Source organism: Lepisosteus oculatus, chromosome 1, assembly GCF_040954835.1.
Source record: "Lepisosteus oculatus isolate fLepOcu1 chromosome 1, fLepOcu1.hap2, whole genome shotgun sequence".
Classification (NCBI taxonomy): Eukaryota; Metazoa; Chordata; class Actinopteri; order Semionotiformes; family Lepisosteidae; genus Lepisosteus; species Lepisosteus oculatus.
The window spans coordinates 46,126,604-46,145,860 of NC_090696.1; the positions used below are offsets into that span (position 1 = coordinate 46,126,604).

Sequence of the window (19,257 nt, forward strand, 5' to 3'; positions counted from 1 at the left end):
ATTTATTTAAAAGGAATACTTCAGTAATTCAGTTAATTTGGACAAATTTGGATTTGCTCTGTGCAATGCTGTTATAATTATTGAAGTAATAACAAGAACTCATTGTGCTATATGAAGTTTTTTGTTCCTATTTCATCTGGGGTTAGGGTTTCTTTTCCATCTGGAGGGCGCTGCATTTTCTTGAAATTGTAATGAGCTGTCAGGTTTCTCTTCCAGTTTACTTTAACTTATTCAGTGTGATTTAGCATATTTTTGTATTAAAAATGAATATGCTTATTGTTATTTTGAAATAAAAAAAGTAACTAAAATTAACCTAAACATGTATGAATTTTTACTGAGCATCTTTATTAATAGAAATGAAGATGTGATTTTTTAAATGTCTGTTGGAATTTTCAGTATATCGGTATATAAGTTTTGCTTTGGCTCCTTAATGAACCCAGTTTGAGTTAATAAAAATTAAAAGTGTTGAATTCATTTAATTTTACTGGATCTGCAATGACTTTACAGTTGAATTTTAGTTGTATTCTCATAAAACAATGTTGCATTAAGTGTGTAATTTCTGCATAAGGCTTTAGGCTTAATTCATGAGTTTTTAACTGATTGTTCTCCTAGAGGCCTGTAAGTGAGCAAAAAGAACTATTAAGCAAGTGGAATGAAATGGGAACTGATGAGCCAGGTAATATATTCTATAATATCTGCATGTATCTTACATTTCTGAAAGATGCATTTTATAACAAAAAACAAACATAACATACTGTACCTATATTCTGTTAAGATGCATTTTTATAGAACTAAATAATGCCCATCCAAACAGGATTTTAAAGACTATTGTTAAATGGCTCAAGCAGGGAGCTCCATCAGTCAGCATTGGCTACAAAGGAACAAGTAAAGGTAGTTTTGGCTGAGACTTTTTCAGCTGGAAGCACAACAGCCAAAACATTGTGGCTTTTCTTTTTACTTTTAAGTGTGGAATTAGCCTTTACTTGTTCCATCGTTTGTTAAATGTCAAATTAGTGTCTGTGCATATGTGAGCCATTGTTCTACTGACATATGTTACCTTATGTTTATACAGACGCATATTTTTGCATAGGTTGCAGTTTATACTCGGTGTGATTTGAAAAGGGTATGCAAACATTTGTTCATGATTGTGTAACTAAAATGTAAACGAATACCAATGTTATTTTAGAGGATGAGAATGGAATTAGGTGGCCCTGCAGAGATTGAAAAGTACATCAAAACTGCTTTACTGCTGTTAGAAATACAGACTTTAATGGTGATTGATACATATTTTGTTAAATGTACAAAGTGAATCAAAATATTATTCTTGAAAATTGCCACAATTTTGGTTTTATTTCTGACTTGCATTTTCGGTTTTAATCATCTGTATTATTACTGGAACAGTTAGATGTAATGATTTAAAAGTTTGCCACAAAACATATACATTATAAATGAATACTTCAAAGCTATTGATGTTAGATGCAAACAAATGTGGTGACAAAGTCATTCCTTGGAAGATTAAATTAATTATGGAATATTAAAAATAAAAGGAATTGGCTCTGGAGTAAGGCAACACTTTGTTAAAGCGACCGTTCTTTTAATATTTCATAATCAAGCTTTTGTTTACTCACTGATTGGGATTGTGAGCTGGCTTTAGATCCATCATGAGACAGGTTCATTTTACCCTACTGATGATGCGTTGTTGCAGCAGTAATCCAGCTCAGAACGAGAGGAACCACAGGTTCAGGCATTTGGTGTGTGTTCTTGGCTGAGGAACCAATGGTGTGAAGCTAACATTTGTGGGATTATGAGTGAATGGCTCTAAATCTGAATCCCTCCTCGAAAGTATTATTTAATCACTAGCTGTTTAATCTCTCTCCTTAAGTAGAAGACCAAAGCAGATTCTTAATTTTTGAAAACTAAAAAAAAAAAACAATTCAAGAAAAGACTAGAATATCAAGTTATTGTGCAAGGCTGTGCAAATGTATTTAGACATATGCTTCAAAATCACATTCTTAAAATGGATAACCTGGCTTCTTTCAAGATATGATTGGGTGAAATAGGTCTACTAACATCTTTAACTTTTTATGTTCTTATCTTAGATACAATCAGGAGTTACAGATTTCAAACTCTTTCTCAGTCTCACAGTGGCATCCCTAACCTGTTTACTTCGTGCCCAGTTGCTTACTTTAAAGGAATAGCATCATCTAGACAGTGTCTGTATGTCTTCCACTTTTTAATGATTGACTATACCATGCTAATGAATTATAAAGGATATTTGAAATTTAATTATTTGACATTCTTTTATAAAAGGTATAATTTAAGGTATAATCAATATCTATCCATCCATTTTCTGTATCCAATACAGAGTTACAGGGGAGCCAGAGCCTATTCCATCAGGGCACACACAGACACTCAAACCAGGGCCAGTTTTACCAGAAGCCAGTTAACCTGCCACTATGTACAGTATTTGGACTGTGGGCTGTAACCGAAAACCCTGAGAAAACCTATATAAACTTCATGCAGACAGCACCCGTCCACACCAATGCTAACCTTTGTGTGAGGGTGCCACCATACCAATATCAACATCAATACTGGAAAATTTGTCACACTGCAGTTTGATTGCTTACATTTATATAAAGTATCCTCTTAGACCTTGTGTACATTTACAGAAAATGGGTTTTGGAAAACAGCAAATTTTGGAATATTTGGAATTCACATCTTAGCTTGTAAAGTGTGCTTCTTTTTAGTGACAGCATCTAAATGAGGCCCAGCCATTTTCTGTTGAGTTTATAAGGTTGGACGTTACCACTAGGTTACCATCCCAAATTTAAATTGCTCCCAGACGTCAGTATAACTGAAATTACTGACACAACAACACATTTATTACAAAACATGATGTCAGATACTAACACTTTAAACATCTGAAAACTGAATAAAACATAATTAAACTTTTAATAAGCCTAAATTGTTATGCCAGAAGTTATTAATTTAACCAAAGTTAATGCCAAATTATATTTTTTTGCATACTTTTTAGTGTATTCACATGGAATATAAGGTTGTTTTATTGTGTTATCTTCAGTAATGGTAATGCCCCTGTCTTTACAATAAACCTTAATTATGAATGAGATAGTAACAACCTTAACTGCCAAGGTAAAACAGATGGTAGGTTTTAGAATAATCCTTTTGATGCACAGTGCCTAAAACAATAATCCTGTTGTTCTTCACTGCTTAGTTATAGTAGCTTACAGTAGCTATTGCTTCCTTATTCATTTTCAGACCGATTATTTCTTTGGTAAGAACTCCAAGTTACATTTCTGGAATTTATATACACTAAGTAAAGACATTACAAGAAAAGTAACTGTTTAATGTAACCGCATTTTAAACATATTTCTTCCCTGAGATTAGATTGCTCTTCACTGTAAAACAAATATTTAAAATATCAACAGCAGTTAGCATTGCTGCCTCATAGTGCTGGAGCCCTGAGTTCAATTCCAGTGGTGCTATCTAAGTGGAGTTTGTATGTCCTCCTCTGTTCGTGTGGGTCCTCTGGTTTCCTTCCAAAGACATACTGGTAGGTTCATTATCTTCTGGGTTTGCCCTACCTTGTACCTGTTGATTGCCGCAATAGGCTCTGGCTTCTCTGCTATCCTGAATAGGTTGAAGAAAATGTCTAGATGGATAATTTCAAATGCTGAAGACGAGTAGCATTTTGATTTAGTTTATCTCAGTGTTTTACCTATTGATATTCTTAACTGCAAAAACACTGCAAAATAAAATATATGATTTTGAAGAAAATAAAATATTTCATTTTCTTTTTCTTTTTAAATTGACAGATTTAAGTCATTTTAGGCCTGTTTATGCTCCTAAAGATTTTCTAGAGGTAAGGATTTTTTTTTCTGTTTAGACATTCACATGAGCAACATTTATACTGTATGTGCGTGTAGTATTTCCATGCATCTATTCAATATTTTGATATACAAACATGCTTTATATTTCCTATAATAACCAACTTCAATGTACTTATTTACTCATTCTTAACAGAAAGAAACCTACATTTTTTGAGGAAACATATTTAGCTATTAAGATTATCTTCTCTAGTAGAAGCGTAACTTAGTTTGATATGAGAAATGATAGATGGGAATGAGAAAGCAAGCAATATTCTAGAAATGTCTGAACATGAAGAAACTATTCACGTCTTGTACTGTAAATGAGATTTTGACAGTGACGATATTGGAGCATGCAAAACAGTACTGGCAAATTATCACTTTATGTGACTTCAGCTTCTATGGCACATCAGACATTTTCTTTTAGGTATTCAGAATGAAAAGGACTGTAAGTGTAGATGTGTCCACTTTCTTGTATATTACCATAATACCATCCAATATGATTTTATTCAAACTTAATAATGGTTCACATCACACTTTGAAGTTACCTAACATCTACTGTGTGACATTTGTTATGCAGTGCTCTGAGTCTTTTGCCACTAAAAAATGTCTCTATCTTTACTTTATGTATTTACTTTACATTTGAAATCTGTCATATTGAACAAGTGTCCTCAAATTCAAGTTTAGTGGAATGCTGTATGTGGCATATCACATTGTTACTCTGACATTCAAATTTTTGCCTTCACAGTCATTTTGTTACACTTTGCAGAGGAAAGAAATTTAATTTGGTATTGCATGTTTAATTAATGGTGCATATCTGTATAATAAAGGTCATTCATAATTTCTGGCAGCTTAGTACGTACAGTGCCCATCAGGTTTATTCATTCCCTCAATAAAAAGGAAACAAAAACACAGAATGAGCTACACATTGCATAACATACTATATACTGTATGTCGTGCTAAAAGAAATTCTAAAAATGTTATACTGTAAAAGTAACGACTGAATAGGTCATAAGTGAATTCCAGAAAACATGATGATTCTTTTAAAAGAAGCTACATTGTGGAAATCTTGCTTTAATGTAGTGTTTTTGTTCCCTTTATATTGGGTATGAATACATCTAGAGGAAACTGTGTACTGTAATGTGCTTTTTATATTGACTTTGCTAGTTTCTAAATAAAATTTACATGTAGTAAAACAAATTTTAACTTTGGGATAAATCATTTCAAATTTGCTGTTTAATAAATGACAATTACGTTGTGCTTCATTATTTATACTGAGAATTATTAAAATGCAGCAAAAGAGTTTTAAACCCATAGCATTAGCTGTGTTTTAATGCCTTTCAGTATATAAATTGTTAGGCTACTTTGTAATGTAAAAATTAATCTAAATCCAATAAATAGTAGAATATGTTTTAGAAATATTGTATCCCACGATGACCTTAAATACTTTGCACACTTCTTTCCCAGACTTGTTTGATATTGTTATATTTCATAAATGCGTTTTATTTTCTTCCACAGGCAATTTTCAGATGTCTAGGTGTTCGCCCATTTGGCCTACACAGCTTGTTTGTTTTTTAGTAGCTAGGTTCGCAGGAAGCACTTCTTTACACAAAGCGTTGCTGGAACAGAGCTACCCAGTAATGTTTTAAAAGCTCATACCCTGGCTTCTTTCAATAAAGCTTGATAAGATCTTTGGATCACTTGGATGCTAGCAACAAGACAATCTAGATGGGCTCTCTTTGGAATCCTTCTTAAATTTGTTTTTTATGCATACTGTACAAACACAAAAAAATGATTGCTTGCACAACACAACATGCTAAAGTTAAACTGTTTATAACTTCTTTATTAAGTTGTTGAATTACTGTAGTGTTTTCTTTTAATGGAAGAATGTAACCTGAGTTGAGTTGGTTGTGTCTGTCGTATTCAATTATAAACAATTTTGATTGTTGCTACAGTATGTTTGTTTTGTTTTTATTCATATTTAAGATATTCTATTTTATTAGGTAATGTAAAAAGCAACTATGCCCTGTGTTTATTTGTGTTGTTTCCTCAGGTGCTTATCAGCCTCCGAAATCCAAACTGCGATAATAGTGATCAGGCTAACTCCAAAAGTCACTGGAGTTTGATCCAGGTTCCACTGAATGTTAAAGATATCCCAGAGCTGGTGGGTTTTTGTAAATGGGTATTGAAAATGTATGCAACTTATGCTGTGTTTGACAGAACCTGAGAACATAAGAAATGTTAATTTTGGAAACAGAGTTAAGTCTATAAAGTATGTGCTTGTCATTTTCCTAAGCAATATTACATTTACAATAGTACTTCAACTCTAGTGTATTAACTAATCTCTGTGCAAAAAGGTATTGTCTAGAATTGGTGCAAAATTGGCTTTCCGTTATTTTTTTCAGTTACGCCTTTGTATTCTGTTCAGTAAACATATTATGAAATATTCGTTTATTGTATTTTCAGGACATGTAACTAATTCATTACTGATACCCTGATCCATATAATTAATGTGTACAACTGAAAAAGAAAATTAAAGTTTTAATGTTTTTTACAAAATGTAAATTAAAAAAGTAATTAATTTCAAGGTGTTCTAGAGAAAATGTGTTCTTCAGCTGTGTATCCACAGTGCAATATTATTTTTTAATATAATGTATTTTAGTATATGTAAATTTATCTTTAATAAAAACTCATTTTAAATATTTTTAGAGAGAAGCCTTCACAGAATTGGATCTGACAAGTGGGCAGCTGGGGATTGATGACCACACCAATGTGCTTCCAGGTTAGTTCAAAGGATAAGCTGTTACAGGAATGATATTTACTTAGAATATCTGAAGGCTTAGGTGCATTTGTTTATATTGGTTTCTGCCAAGCCAGCAATTAAACACCTTTAACATTGTGCTTGGAGTCCGGTTTTCTCTTTTTTCTGATTTGATTTGCTCTGTTTTGATGGCATTTGTTGAATACTGATCTGCCTTTTGTTTCTTAACACTTAACATTGCGTTTTCTATTAAGACAATAAAGAATGTGGTGGGTGCATATTGTAGTGATATGAGTGTTTTAATTTACTATAACAATTAGAAACATTGGAACAGTAAATTAGAAGAGTATTTTAATGACTGATAGGAAAACAATCAAACATCATAATTTACAGTCTTCCAAAAAATTCCATGTACTGTATTTTATACCAAAGACATGCGTAACAAAACAGAAAATGAATATAGAAGTTTCATATTCAAAGAGTGAGTTCAACTTTCTGCTGAGAAGACGAAGCTGTCTGGGTTTGTTTGTGGTCCGACTTGACAGCTGCTCACTCTGTGCTGGGAGTGTCCCGGTACAGAGAGAATGGACAAGTGCTTTGCCTAGGATTGTTGAGAACAGCTCTGCCAGAAGTTAACGTCATTGAACTTAGCCTTTAAAACAGTATGTTCACATATGTCTGCTGCTTGTATTGAGTCACAAGTGAGATAATGAGAAACTAGGCTTGGCCTGGCTATTACTTTTACTGAACATACACATGCAGCCATTCAGAGTGATGAGCTGGCTGCACCATACCGCAGTGTGATTCTGCATGCCAAATCATACTACCCAAAGAATCTTCACTGGCCAAAGAAGATTGATAGGTGGCACTTTTGGGCAGGATCTTCATTTAATCAATTGCCCTACTTTAAATCCACTTAATATGGAATATATTAATATGGAATCGCAACTAAAATGAAATTTTGGTAACTGAAAATAAAAAAAAATGTTTCTAAGCATTTTTTAAATTAAAATGATAATGGTAGCTGAAAATAAAGAACAACAGTATTCCTCTTTCTTCATAAACATTTTCTCCATCAAAAATTTTAAAACCTCTTTCTGTGGTTATTTTGGGAAAGATGTGACATGTTGGTTTCAACAATATTTCCTGTGAATGCTTGCAAGGTTCAAGTTCAAAGACAATAACAACATGTACTTTAAAAAACATAAGTTATGTAAGTACTTATAAATGTTTTATTTATAATGTGCTGTTTTGATTGTGTTTCTCAGTCATTTTTTACACATTTTCATTTAGTGGTTTTTATTCATATTATTTAATTTGAAACCACTTTTGTTTGCATTCACTTTCTCTGTAAGCAATTATAACATCTGCAGTTTTAATGGTTATTTATATATATTTATATATTATATACCATGCTTCTATGTAGCATAATGGAAAATGAAAGGTTTGTAGTTTTCAATTTAGCTCTTTCAAGCAGAGTAATGCTTGGGATCAGTGGTGGAGTTCTTGCATGCCACGCAAGCAGTTTGTTATCACAAAGAATTAAAATTAATGATGTTATCATTTCTTAGGATGTTGACAAGAAGAAGTGAAAGCAAACGATGTGTTTCGAAATGAAACAATATAAATAAAAAAGCTGAATGAAAACTTCATTAATCAAAATTAGTTATGGGTACAGTTGGGCAGAGAAGAGTGATCAGTTTGTTCACCAACCACAAATAGTTGTGTGCTAGCTTATAAAGTATGAGATCAGAGCTGATTGGTTGGAATGTTACCAGGTATAGTTCTGGTTCCCTACAGGTTCCTCGCCGGCAGATTTTCCTTTGGGTAATTGACAGTGAACATTGACCTGTCTTGGCAGAAATAGACTAACTAAAGTCAATGAAGCCCTAGAAAGAATGATTAAGAAAGAAGAAAGATGAATAGAAATCTCTGATAACACTTAATTCTTAGTATAATATGCCTAATATGCCTTGCTGCTACAATGAATTTGTTAAGAGAGTGCTTTCTATTTAAATCTGAATGGATGAATAACATTGATTGAGCTAGTCTAGACAGTTTAAACTTACAGGGGAAATTCAGTCTAAAAATCAAGAAGAAATCATTCCAAACTACAGTTCAGAGAATAGTAGCTCTTTGTATAATAATTATGTGCTCTAAAAAACATGGTGTAAAGCCGCATTGCCAATCCCCAAAATGTTACTCTTAGGCTTCTGAGTCAGCAAAGATGACTTGACTGTTATAAAGTATAAAAAGAGAGGTACACATGCTGACATACTGTATTCTGCAGTTCACCACAGCCATTGCTTCATTAGTGGACACATTAACATTTGTATTTGCACACAATCAGAGATTAAGGTTGTATAAAACACAGGAAAAAATTGTTTTGCATTCTTTTGAAATAAAATGTGCAGCTTACCTGCTTTCCACTTAAAATATTTGCATGTTATATTTCTTTGAACAAAATTTTTAAACATTTTAATATTTTGTCCAGGTAAGATTTATATGTAATTATGTGGTAATATCCATTAAATATAATTACTGAAATTAGAAATGGGGGGGGGGGAGGGGGGATAGAACACAACACATGACATTGTCCTAACATGTACAGTTGTATGCAAAAGTTTGTATGCAGTTGTATGCAAAAGCCAAATCACATATTTTGTTGATTTTCGAAGTGAAAAGAAGTTAATACAACCTCTGCAGCTAACATACTTAAACTTCACATATTTATGCAAATTGTAATGCACAGTTCCTATTTATTTACTGAATTGAACAGATTGAAAAAAATTAAAGAGTAAATGTGGCATGTGCAAAAGTTTCTGATCAGCTCGTGTTATTTTTTTTAAGGTCTCAGTACTAAATTGACTCGTTAGGCCTTAATCTAAGTCAATTAAGGCCAGAGCTTAATAAATTATTTGACTTTTCGAACCTCTCAGGGTGTTGTGCTTACACTCAACAACCATGGCCTCCTCTAAGCAGCTGAGGATCAGAAGATAAAGATAATTGACTCTTAAAGCAGGGGAAGATTATAAAAAGCTATCTTAATGCTTCCTGCTTGCAATTTCCACTGTTTGAAATGTCATTAAGAAATGTCAGTAAAGGGGAACTGTTAAAGTCAAGACAAGATGTGAAAGACCAAGATATCAAGAGATCTCAGATAGAACTGCTCGTAGACTGGTCAGGAATGCAAAACAAAACCCCCATATCACTGCAAGGGACCTGCAGGAAGGTTTAGCTGGCATGGGAGTAGTGGTGCACCGGTCCACTGTGCAGCGTTACTTACACAAACATGATCTGCATGGAAGAGTCATCAGAACTAAACCTTACCTTTGATCTAATTACAAAAGTTGACATCCGAAGTATGCAACACAACACCTAGATAAGCCAGAGGTGTTTTGGAACCGAGTGCTGTGGTCTGATGAAGTAAAAATGTAATTATTTGGCTACAATCACCAAGGGTACGTTTGGAGAGAAAAGGAGAAGCATTTGAAGAAAAGAACACCTTGCCAACTGTTAAGCATGGGGGTGGATCTATTATGCTTTGGGGTTGTGTGGCAGCCAGTGGCACAGGACGTATTGTGCAGGTATAGGGAAGAATGGATTCTACTAAGTATCAACAAATCCTGGAAGCTAATGTCCCACATCCAGTGAAGAAACTGAAGATGAAAAGAGGTTGGATATTACAACAAGACAATGATCCAAAACATACCTCAAAATCAACCATGAACTACTTCAAGAAGTGAAAGATTAAGGTTTTGGAATGGCCTTCACAGTCCCCAGACTTGAATATTATTGAAAATTTGTGGGTTGATCTCAAACATGCAGTGCATGCAAGATGACGTAAGAATATTTCTGAACTAAAAGTGTTCTGCGAGGAAGAGTGGGAAAAAATTCCTAAAGCAAGAATAGAGAGACTGTTAGCTGGCTACAAGAAGCGTTTGGAGGCTGTGATTTCTGCCAAACGGGATGTTACTAAGTACTGAGGTGCCCAAACTTTTGCACATGACACATTTACTCTTTTATTTTTTTCAATCTTTTTCAATTCAGCAAATAAATAGTAACTGTGCACTAAAGTTTGCAGAAATATGTCAAGTTTACGTTTGAAAGAGAAAGAGACTGGCCTGCATGGCAGAGTTTCAAGACGAAAACCACTGCTGAGCAAAAAGAACATAAAGGCTCGTCTCAGTTTTGCCAGAAAACATCTTGATGATCCCCAAGACTTTTGGGAAAATACTTTGTGGACTGACGAAACAAAAGTTGAACTTTTTGGAAGGTGTGTTTCCCATTACATCTGGCGTAAAAGTAACACAGCTTTTCAGAAAAGGAACATCATACCAACAGTAAAATATGGTGGTGGTAGTGTGATGGTCTGGGGCTGTTTTGCTGCTTCAGGACCTAGAAGACTTGCTGTGGTAAATGGAACCATGAATTCTGCTGTCTACCAAAAAATCCTGAAGGAGAATATCCGGCCTTCTGTTCGTGACCTCAAGCTGAAGCGCACTTGGGTTCTGCAGCAGGACAATGATCCAAAACACACCAGCAAGTCCACCTCTGAATGGCTTAAGAAAAACAAAATGAAGACTTTGGAGTGGCCTAGTCAAAGTCCTGACCTGAATCCGATTGAGATGTTGTGGCATGACCTTAAAAAAGCGGTTAAGGCTCGAAAACCCTCCATTGTGGCTGAATTACTACAATTCTGCAAAGATGAGTGGGCCAAAATTCCTCCACAGCGCTGTAAAAGACTCATTGCCAGTTATCTCAAACGCTTGATTGCAGTTGTTGCTGCTAAGGGTGGCCCAGCCAGTTATTAGGTTTAGGGGGCAATCACTTTTTCACACAGGGTGATGTAGGTTTAGTTGTTTTTTTTCCCTTAATAATAAAAACCTTCATTTAAAAACTGCATTTTGTGTTTCCTTGTGTTATCTTTGTCTAATATTTCAATTTGTTTGATGATCTGAAACATTTCAGTGTGACAAACATGAAAAAAAAAAGAAATCAGGAAGGGGGCAAACACTTTTTCACACCACTGTATATTGCAGGTGCTATTGTTTTCTATCTGTTGAAAATACAGTAAAAGCAATGCAGCCTACATATCGTTTGTATAAAATAACAAAATTTGTAAGCTACTGAGAATTTACCTTCTTTTCCATTTTAATAGGAAATGAGTTGTGTTTCACCAGATTCATTCAATTTTTTATTGATTATTTTTCTGTTATGTTATATGCTCTAGTCTAGACATTTGTTCCAAAATAAAATATATTTTGTAAATGAAAAATGTAGACCATGGGTGTTAACTTGTGTATAAACAGTAAATGAATCAAAGCACAACTGTCATGCAGATTGACTGTATGGTGGCTCTTCTTTTCTCCTCTCTTTCTCTCCAGCACCTTAAGTGACCTTTATAATAACAACAGTAATAGTGCCTTTAATCTAATCAGCAGTTTGAGTAATTGGCCAGTTACCCAGGTTTGTCTTAGTTCTAACAGTGTGCCTGTCGGTATGGTGAAAGGAAATTGACAACATATTTGTTTTTATAAAATGATATTTTTTTTCTTTGTGATAAACACACAATAAATGATCTGATTTCTAGCTATGAATATGAGTCAAATATTTTTTCTTACTCTCTTTTTTACATTTCTTTTTGTATCTACAGATATGTTTGAAAGTGAACACTTTAGTATTGGAAAGAAAGGTAAGATGAACAAACTGAAAAAAAAAAGAAACTTTATATGATAAAGCGTTTGAGAGCATTTTTTGTGTAGAAAGTGCAAAATGAAACACTGTGTTCACGTGGTTTTGGAGCAGTTTCCTCCCTCTGTCCACAGACATACGCTGTCCATAGTATATCCCAGCTTTCATCCGTTTCTTGCTGGAATAGGCTGTGACTCCCTTGCAACCCTGTATTAGATAAATCTCCTAGAAAATGGATAGATGAATAAATAGAATGGATAGATGACATGATAGGTGGTTGAATGGTTTTATGCCATTTGACTTTGTTTTATGCTTACAGGCAAGTTTAAGAATGAATCAGTATTTACTTTGCTATACAATATTCATAGCCTTCAGCCATGTCCTAAGGGTCATGTTGATTGATGAAGAAGTAAAATGTCTTGTGTCTTTTTTAAGTATAAGTGAAACTGATCACAAAGTAAGATTATAATAAAGGCTGATATGAACAACAAAACAAACTACATGAGACTACCTCTTGTTTGTAGCCTTTAATCTATTCCAACATATGTTTGTCATGCCCAGCCATGCAGCGGCTCACAGCCCACAGTAGCCATGTGGGAATGTAGTTCTCTCCCGAACTAACACATTCCTCACTGGGCTCCAATTATTATTGTTTGCGTGCCAATTCACCCCTCCATCTACTGTACAAAGCCGGCTCCTCATTTAATCAACCCTGATTATCTATAAGAGACCTAAACTGTCATGGGGAAGACACTTTGTCATTTGAGCTCTCAGGGATTGCTACACACTGATCTGTCCTGGCATCTCCTGTTTCTTACGAACAAAACCTAGAAAAACCCTGTTCTTCCTGAAATGGCTCATTTTCCTGCCTGTGTAACCAGTCTTTTTCTCTGCCTGCTGGCTTTTTTAGAACTTCTCTCCCCCATTTTTCCTCCTTTATTCTCGGCAACCTCTCACAATCTCTGGAAATCGCAGAGCATATGCAGTTGGATTGCCTGCCTGCCGATAGACACAGCTGTCATCCTGAGCAACTATATCATAACAATGTTTACTTAGGATTCTTATTTTCTTTGTTTGTGTAGTATAGTCAAAGATGTAATTTTGGAATAAGAAATTGTACCTTTCATGGAGAATGTGAAGAAAGCATAAAGTGCAGGAATTTTTTAAGATCTACAAAAATAATAATAAAGGAATTGTTGCTATCCATTGGACAGGTTCCTAATGTGCTTATATCAAACTTTTTTTGTGAATTAGAACCACGGATGTAGAAATCAAATAACTTAATACAGCCTAGAATTGGGGAAATTTTAGACAGGAGTTGTTGTATTGTTTTTGATCAGTGAATTGAAACAAATTTAGACAACAAATAAGAGATGTAACTGTCGGGGAACACTTAATAGTAAACTACACAGCAAACTTTTTTAATATGTAGAAAAACAACCTAACTGGTTTGCACAAATTCCGGTAAACAAAATTATTATTTGATCACGATCACAACTTTAGTTCATAATATGTAAACAAATTGCATCCAATGCCAGAGTTTTCAGTCATAGAACAAAAATACATAATAAATGAACAAAATCTTAACATAATTTGAAATACATAAAGGGAGAGAAAAAAGAAGAAAAAAATCAGAATAATTACATGATAGAATCAATAGAAAACAAGTGAGAATAGAGAAGGAAAGACTGTTACACTGTGTTTAACTTTTGAATAGGTCCTTGTGTTGTATATTTTTTCAGATTTCATAACCTCTTCCAGTTGAGTAAGTAAAGGTGTCTCTCCAGCAAGAATGCATAGGCCAAAGCTTGTCTTAAATGCCAAAGAGAGCTTTAAGGATGAGTGAAGTCCTAAAGAGACAATTTACAGAGCCAGCACTACACATTCATCCATTAGTTTGCTGTTAAAAGCTGAGGTATTGGTTTTTAAGCACTGCCATTTGTGGAATAATGTAATACACCCATGATAAAAATTTTAGCTTTTTTATTTGGACAGTAACCTTCAGTTAGTGGTCTGTTCTAAAAAATCTTTAACAAATTTAAAATAGAGAGTACTGTTAAGGGGTGAAATCTCAATTATGTAATTAGTTAATTACCACAGGGATCTGTACTAGGACCACTGCTTTTCTTAATTTATATACAGTCATTGACCCAGATTCTTAAATAGTAAACTAGTCAAGTTTGCAGATGACCAATTTAGGCAAAATGAAATTAAAAAAGATTTAGTTGAGTTAATGACTGGAATATGTAAGTAAAAGTGTAGAATTTAGAATCCAGGTTAGTTACTCTATATTAAAAATGTGTAATGCACTAGTAAGGTCTTATTTAGAATGTTGCCTACAAGTCTGGTGACCACATTATAGAAAATATACTGCTGCTCTGGAAGAAGAGCAACCTATAGGTTCTGGTGCTTAAAGGAATGTCTTACACTGACAGGCTGAATGAAGTGAACATTTTTAGTCCTGAACTGAGAAGACCTGTTTTCAAAAACCTTAAAGATATTGAAAAAGTCAACCAAAAAGTTGACGTTTGAGGGTATAAAACAAGCTACTAAGCCATATTGTTGATGCCAATGCCCTGGCTTCTTTCAAGATATGGCTGGATGAGATCCTTGGATCAATTAACTACTAACTACCAAATGGGCTAGGAGGGCCAATATGCCTCCTCTCATCTGTGACCCTTTTTATGTTCCTCTTATAAAGTTATGTTTCAGAATGTTCCTTCACAATATATTCAGCTTATAGATAACTTCCATTTGAGGATTTAATTTTGTTGGAGTTAATAAAATATAGTTTGCTTTTACCCAGCATTGTCTTTAACATTGTTTACAGATTGCCATTATATCACCATCTTAATTAGTATTTGCATTGGTTGTATTCCTCATGATTTGACTAACATCGTGTTCCTGTAAGATTCAAACATGTCATACAAGTTTTATGGTAGCAGAATGGAATGTAAGCTTTTTTTTGTGGAAAAACCTTAACAATCTATTTCCTCAAGTGACGTCTGACCAGAAATTTATAGCTAAGTACACTCATCCTATATTTATATTTCCTTGTCTGTAGATTGAAACTGTATTACCTTTCTTTCAGTTCTAATAGAGCAAGACAGTGCTGCAGCTGAGCAGTACAGTCGACAGGGCTGCCCCACAGGCCTGCGAGCAGAACTTTGGGCATTGATTCTCAATGTTACCAATGAGCCAGAGGTAGGATTTCAGCATGCACAGTGAACCTATTTACGACACCATTACAACATTGATATTGCATATCAAATCAATCAATGACAATAAACACAAAAATATGCCAAAATCAACCTTGATCTTGTTGTAAATAACTTTAAAATTGTATTTCATCATTTGTTATTTAACAAAATGGGATATTATCATCATACATTTTCAAGACACTAGATCTATCTGTTCATATATACTAGTTAATAAGGGATATTTTAGCTTTGTGAAGATACACCTAAATGGAAAGAACTGCACTTGCTATTTTATGAGCTTCCTTAATTAAGGGAAAAGGACTTGATAGTAATTTTTAAAACTCAGTTTAGAAGTTGTTATACAACCAAAAAATAACTGTACAAAATCTTATAGATTTAGCTTTATGTTAGTGATAGCAACATACAAGACAGGACCATTAGGATGATGTTCTAAATATTATATCAGTGTTTTCCATAGGTACTTCATTTGAGGATATTTCTGAACAAGTGCTATCATATAGAACAGTCTCAGTGTTCGAGAATGTTTTGTTTATTCTGACAGCCAAGCTACAGTAAAGACAGTAAAGACAAAGACCTTCAAGGACCTTCAAGGTCTTTTTCATCTTTTGTCCGCATTTATTAATGTGATTATTTTGTTAACAACATTTCAGAATATTTAGAACAAATGACAACTTTTGACATGAGTTATTTGTTTTGCTATTTTTAGTTAATAATTTTTTTAATTAATCCTATTGTTGTGGATATTTAAAATACTTAAAGAATCAATATGTTACAGCATATTCCAGTAGGTACTATAATTTCCTCATTTGCTGCTCTCTTTTAATCAGTATGGAAACAAGGACTGCCAACAGTGCTGCTGAGATGAAGATTAGCAGACCTGCCTTTAACTTGATAAATAATAGACCACTAATCTGATGTTTTTAAGAGAGTCCAAGTTGCATCTTGGCTATAAATTCACTATGATGTTTATAGAACCAGTATAACTTGTCTTAGCTTTGAAATGCTAATGTAATCAAACATAAGGCAATTTAGCAAAATTATCTTAACACCAGTTAACTCCATGTGTGGTAAATGGCGGTGTCTTCTGAAATTGTGTAACCACCAGTCAGCAACATTTGCCCTTTTTTTTGGAAGTTCGGCCCTGCAAATGTTACATTGAGCAGCACCTTGGTAATATGTTTTCAAGTTGTTATATGATGCACACAAAATGTCATAACGTTTCTTGAACTTTCAGATTGTTTATACAAACCCAGATTTTCACTGTAGAAGCTTCTTGGTTTATGCTAATTGCTGAACACAGTTAGACCAGAAATAATCTTAATGAGTAAATATAAAATGGGGGTTCCTAATAATTGGATCTATTTTATTTTCCATCTTTGGAATAATATATATATATTTACCTCAGTACTACAACTCATATATAATTATCTATAGAATAGAATACTAAAAAAAAACATTTTCTTTTTTCCTCAGTAACCAGTCAGTTTGTTAAAGTCCCCTAGCTACTACATGTTTTACAAATTACATTGTGACCACCACAGACTATTATTCTGAAAAGTATTGGTATAGTAAAACAAACCAATGTGAAAGGTTTCACAAAATTAAATGGAGAACTTTGCAAAAATTGCTGTTATGTTAGTCAGGAATCAAGTTAAAGTTACAGGAAGCTATTTGGCATTTCTGTGTTAGGTTCTGTTTGTCAGCATGTAAAAAAATATTGTAGATGACACTTTAATTTGAGAAATATAAACAATACATTAATCTGGCTCTTTAGCAGAATGTCCCAAAAATTAAGTAAAGCTATTTTTGTTAGTCTATGTCCAGTGTTAATTGAACCAACTGTTATTTACTAGTTTTTATAAATGTAACTGTAGTATATCAATCTTACTTGCCTGGAATATTTTTCACTCTACTCAATATTCTATAACTTTCCTGCTAAGCTTAACAAAAGCATTTACCCAAGAAAAAATCCATGCAATTTTCTAATTTTGAATTGTTGTATGTACTTCCATTATTTGTTTCTTTCAGTCAGTAGACACAGAGGTTCATTATCAACATTATCAACCACTTGGGTTTCCTGTCCCTTTAAAAATCCCTTATGTTTTGTTCAGTGAGCAGGGAAATTGCTTTTGTTTCTGTATTAAGAGTTTTTGTGTATCTAATCTCTGCTGAATGTGGTTGCAGAACACAGTGTTTATATATATGCTGTCTCACTTTGAACTGAAGAGACATGTTTCTTCCAAACATTGTGTGACTATAAACATAACTGGTAGAAATCACTACATAAATGTCAAAATAAAAAGTACCATTAATGTTTTAATGGGTCGAGATAGGTAGTGTTCTAAGAGAAAATAAATGCATTTCTTTCAAAAATATTCTTGCACAGTAGTTTGTTTTCAATCACATTGATTTGGCATAATAGTCACTTGTTATCTAATAAATGGTGATTATTTTTGGTATGTTTCTTTAACAGGATATAATGTATTATGAGCAATTGAAATCTGGTGTCGTCCATCATGACCTTTTAGTTGACAACCTAATATACAAGGTATGGCTCCATGCATGTATAGTATTAGATTTCCCAAATACAATTTGTTTGTAGAGGTTAAGATGTGAATCACTGTTGAAATGGGTCCTTGCTATTTGTTAAAATTTTCTTTTAGAGGGAATTAACTACTATATATAACAAACAGATATTTACTGTAACTATTAATAAGCCAAAGAGTTTTACAACTGTAAGGATACTATATATAATTTAGAAAATCCTTATAGAAAATGTAATGCTGTCTTGTAGAACCAGTATAATGTGTTGTTTTGTCCTCCAGACAAAATTTAGTGAATTAAATTTAAAAAAGGATAGTATTAGTGTTTCAAAACATTTAGTTTAGTGTAGGCAATAGAAACATTTTGACATGCATGAACTAGTTTGAAGTATGATTTATCCAGTCGTTAAGGTAGTTTATTCATCCATCGAATTTAATTGTTGGTGTTTTAAGTAACATTTCAATGAGCATAAAAATATAAACATTTTAAATATTAGACAAAGCAACTCATTCCTTTGGACTTGATATATTCAGTCTCAAATATGTATATTTACATTTGTTTCTGAACAAACCACTTTTTAACAGGATGTTAAACTGACAGCCAGTAACGATGATTACTATTTTGTGTTTGAAGATTACTTATATCAGGTAAGTACTTGTTTCTTTGCTTCATCACTTCAGTTAGTCCAAGTAGTGTAGTCTCCAAGTAGTGTAGTCTAATACTAATCCAATAGTGCTGGATTTTGATTTCTAATTACTTTAAAAATGTTTGAAGCAAACAGAAGCTAATTGTGATAAAAATATAAATATTTTTTTGGTGCATCTAGTTTTTCATTTATGCCTAAAATAGCACATGATTCCACAAAATAGAAAAGAATGCTATTTTAGTTAAGAATCAGATTACCAGTGGGAATACAGATTTAATGTTTATAATATTTCTAAATATTGAGGAGTAGCATTAGAGTTTAAAAGTACTGAAAGAGCTCATTAATAGTTTCACATTCACAATAAATAGTGAATTTGATTAATGAGGGAAAGGAGTAGTGATGATTCTGTAAATAATAAAACCATTAAAATAAGTAATCTGTGTTCTTACTACTACTATTCTCTCTGCCACCACATGAATGTTTGACATGGAATATCCTGCTCTTCTT

The 19,257-nt window shown here is 33.4% G+C and overlaps 1 protein-coding gene across 1 annotated transcript in view; it reads left to right on the forward strand.

Moving 5' to 3' along the window:
* Positions 1-19,257, forward strand: part of tbc1d19 (TBC1 domain family, member 19) — a 57,235-nt gene that overhangs the window by 13,846 nt on the left and 24,132 nt on the right. Inside the window, exons 6-13 of the mRNA XM_006629650.3 lie at positions 613-676; positions 3,834-3,880; positions 5,938-6,048; positions 6,594-6,666; positions 12,302-12,340; positions 15,431-15,543; positions 18,034-18,108; positions 18,689-18,751. Coding sequence (XP_006629713.1) covers positions 613-676; positions 3,834-3,880; positions 5,938-6,048; positions 6,594-6,666; positions 12,302-12,340; positions 15,431-15,543; positions 18,034-18,108; positions 18,689-18,751 — 585 coding nt within the window. The remainder of the gene's footprint in view (positions 1-612; positions 677-3,833; positions 3,881-5,937; positions 6,049-6,593; positions 6,667-12,301; positions 12,341-15,430; positions 15,544-18,033; positions 18,109-18,688; positions 18,752-19,257) is intronic.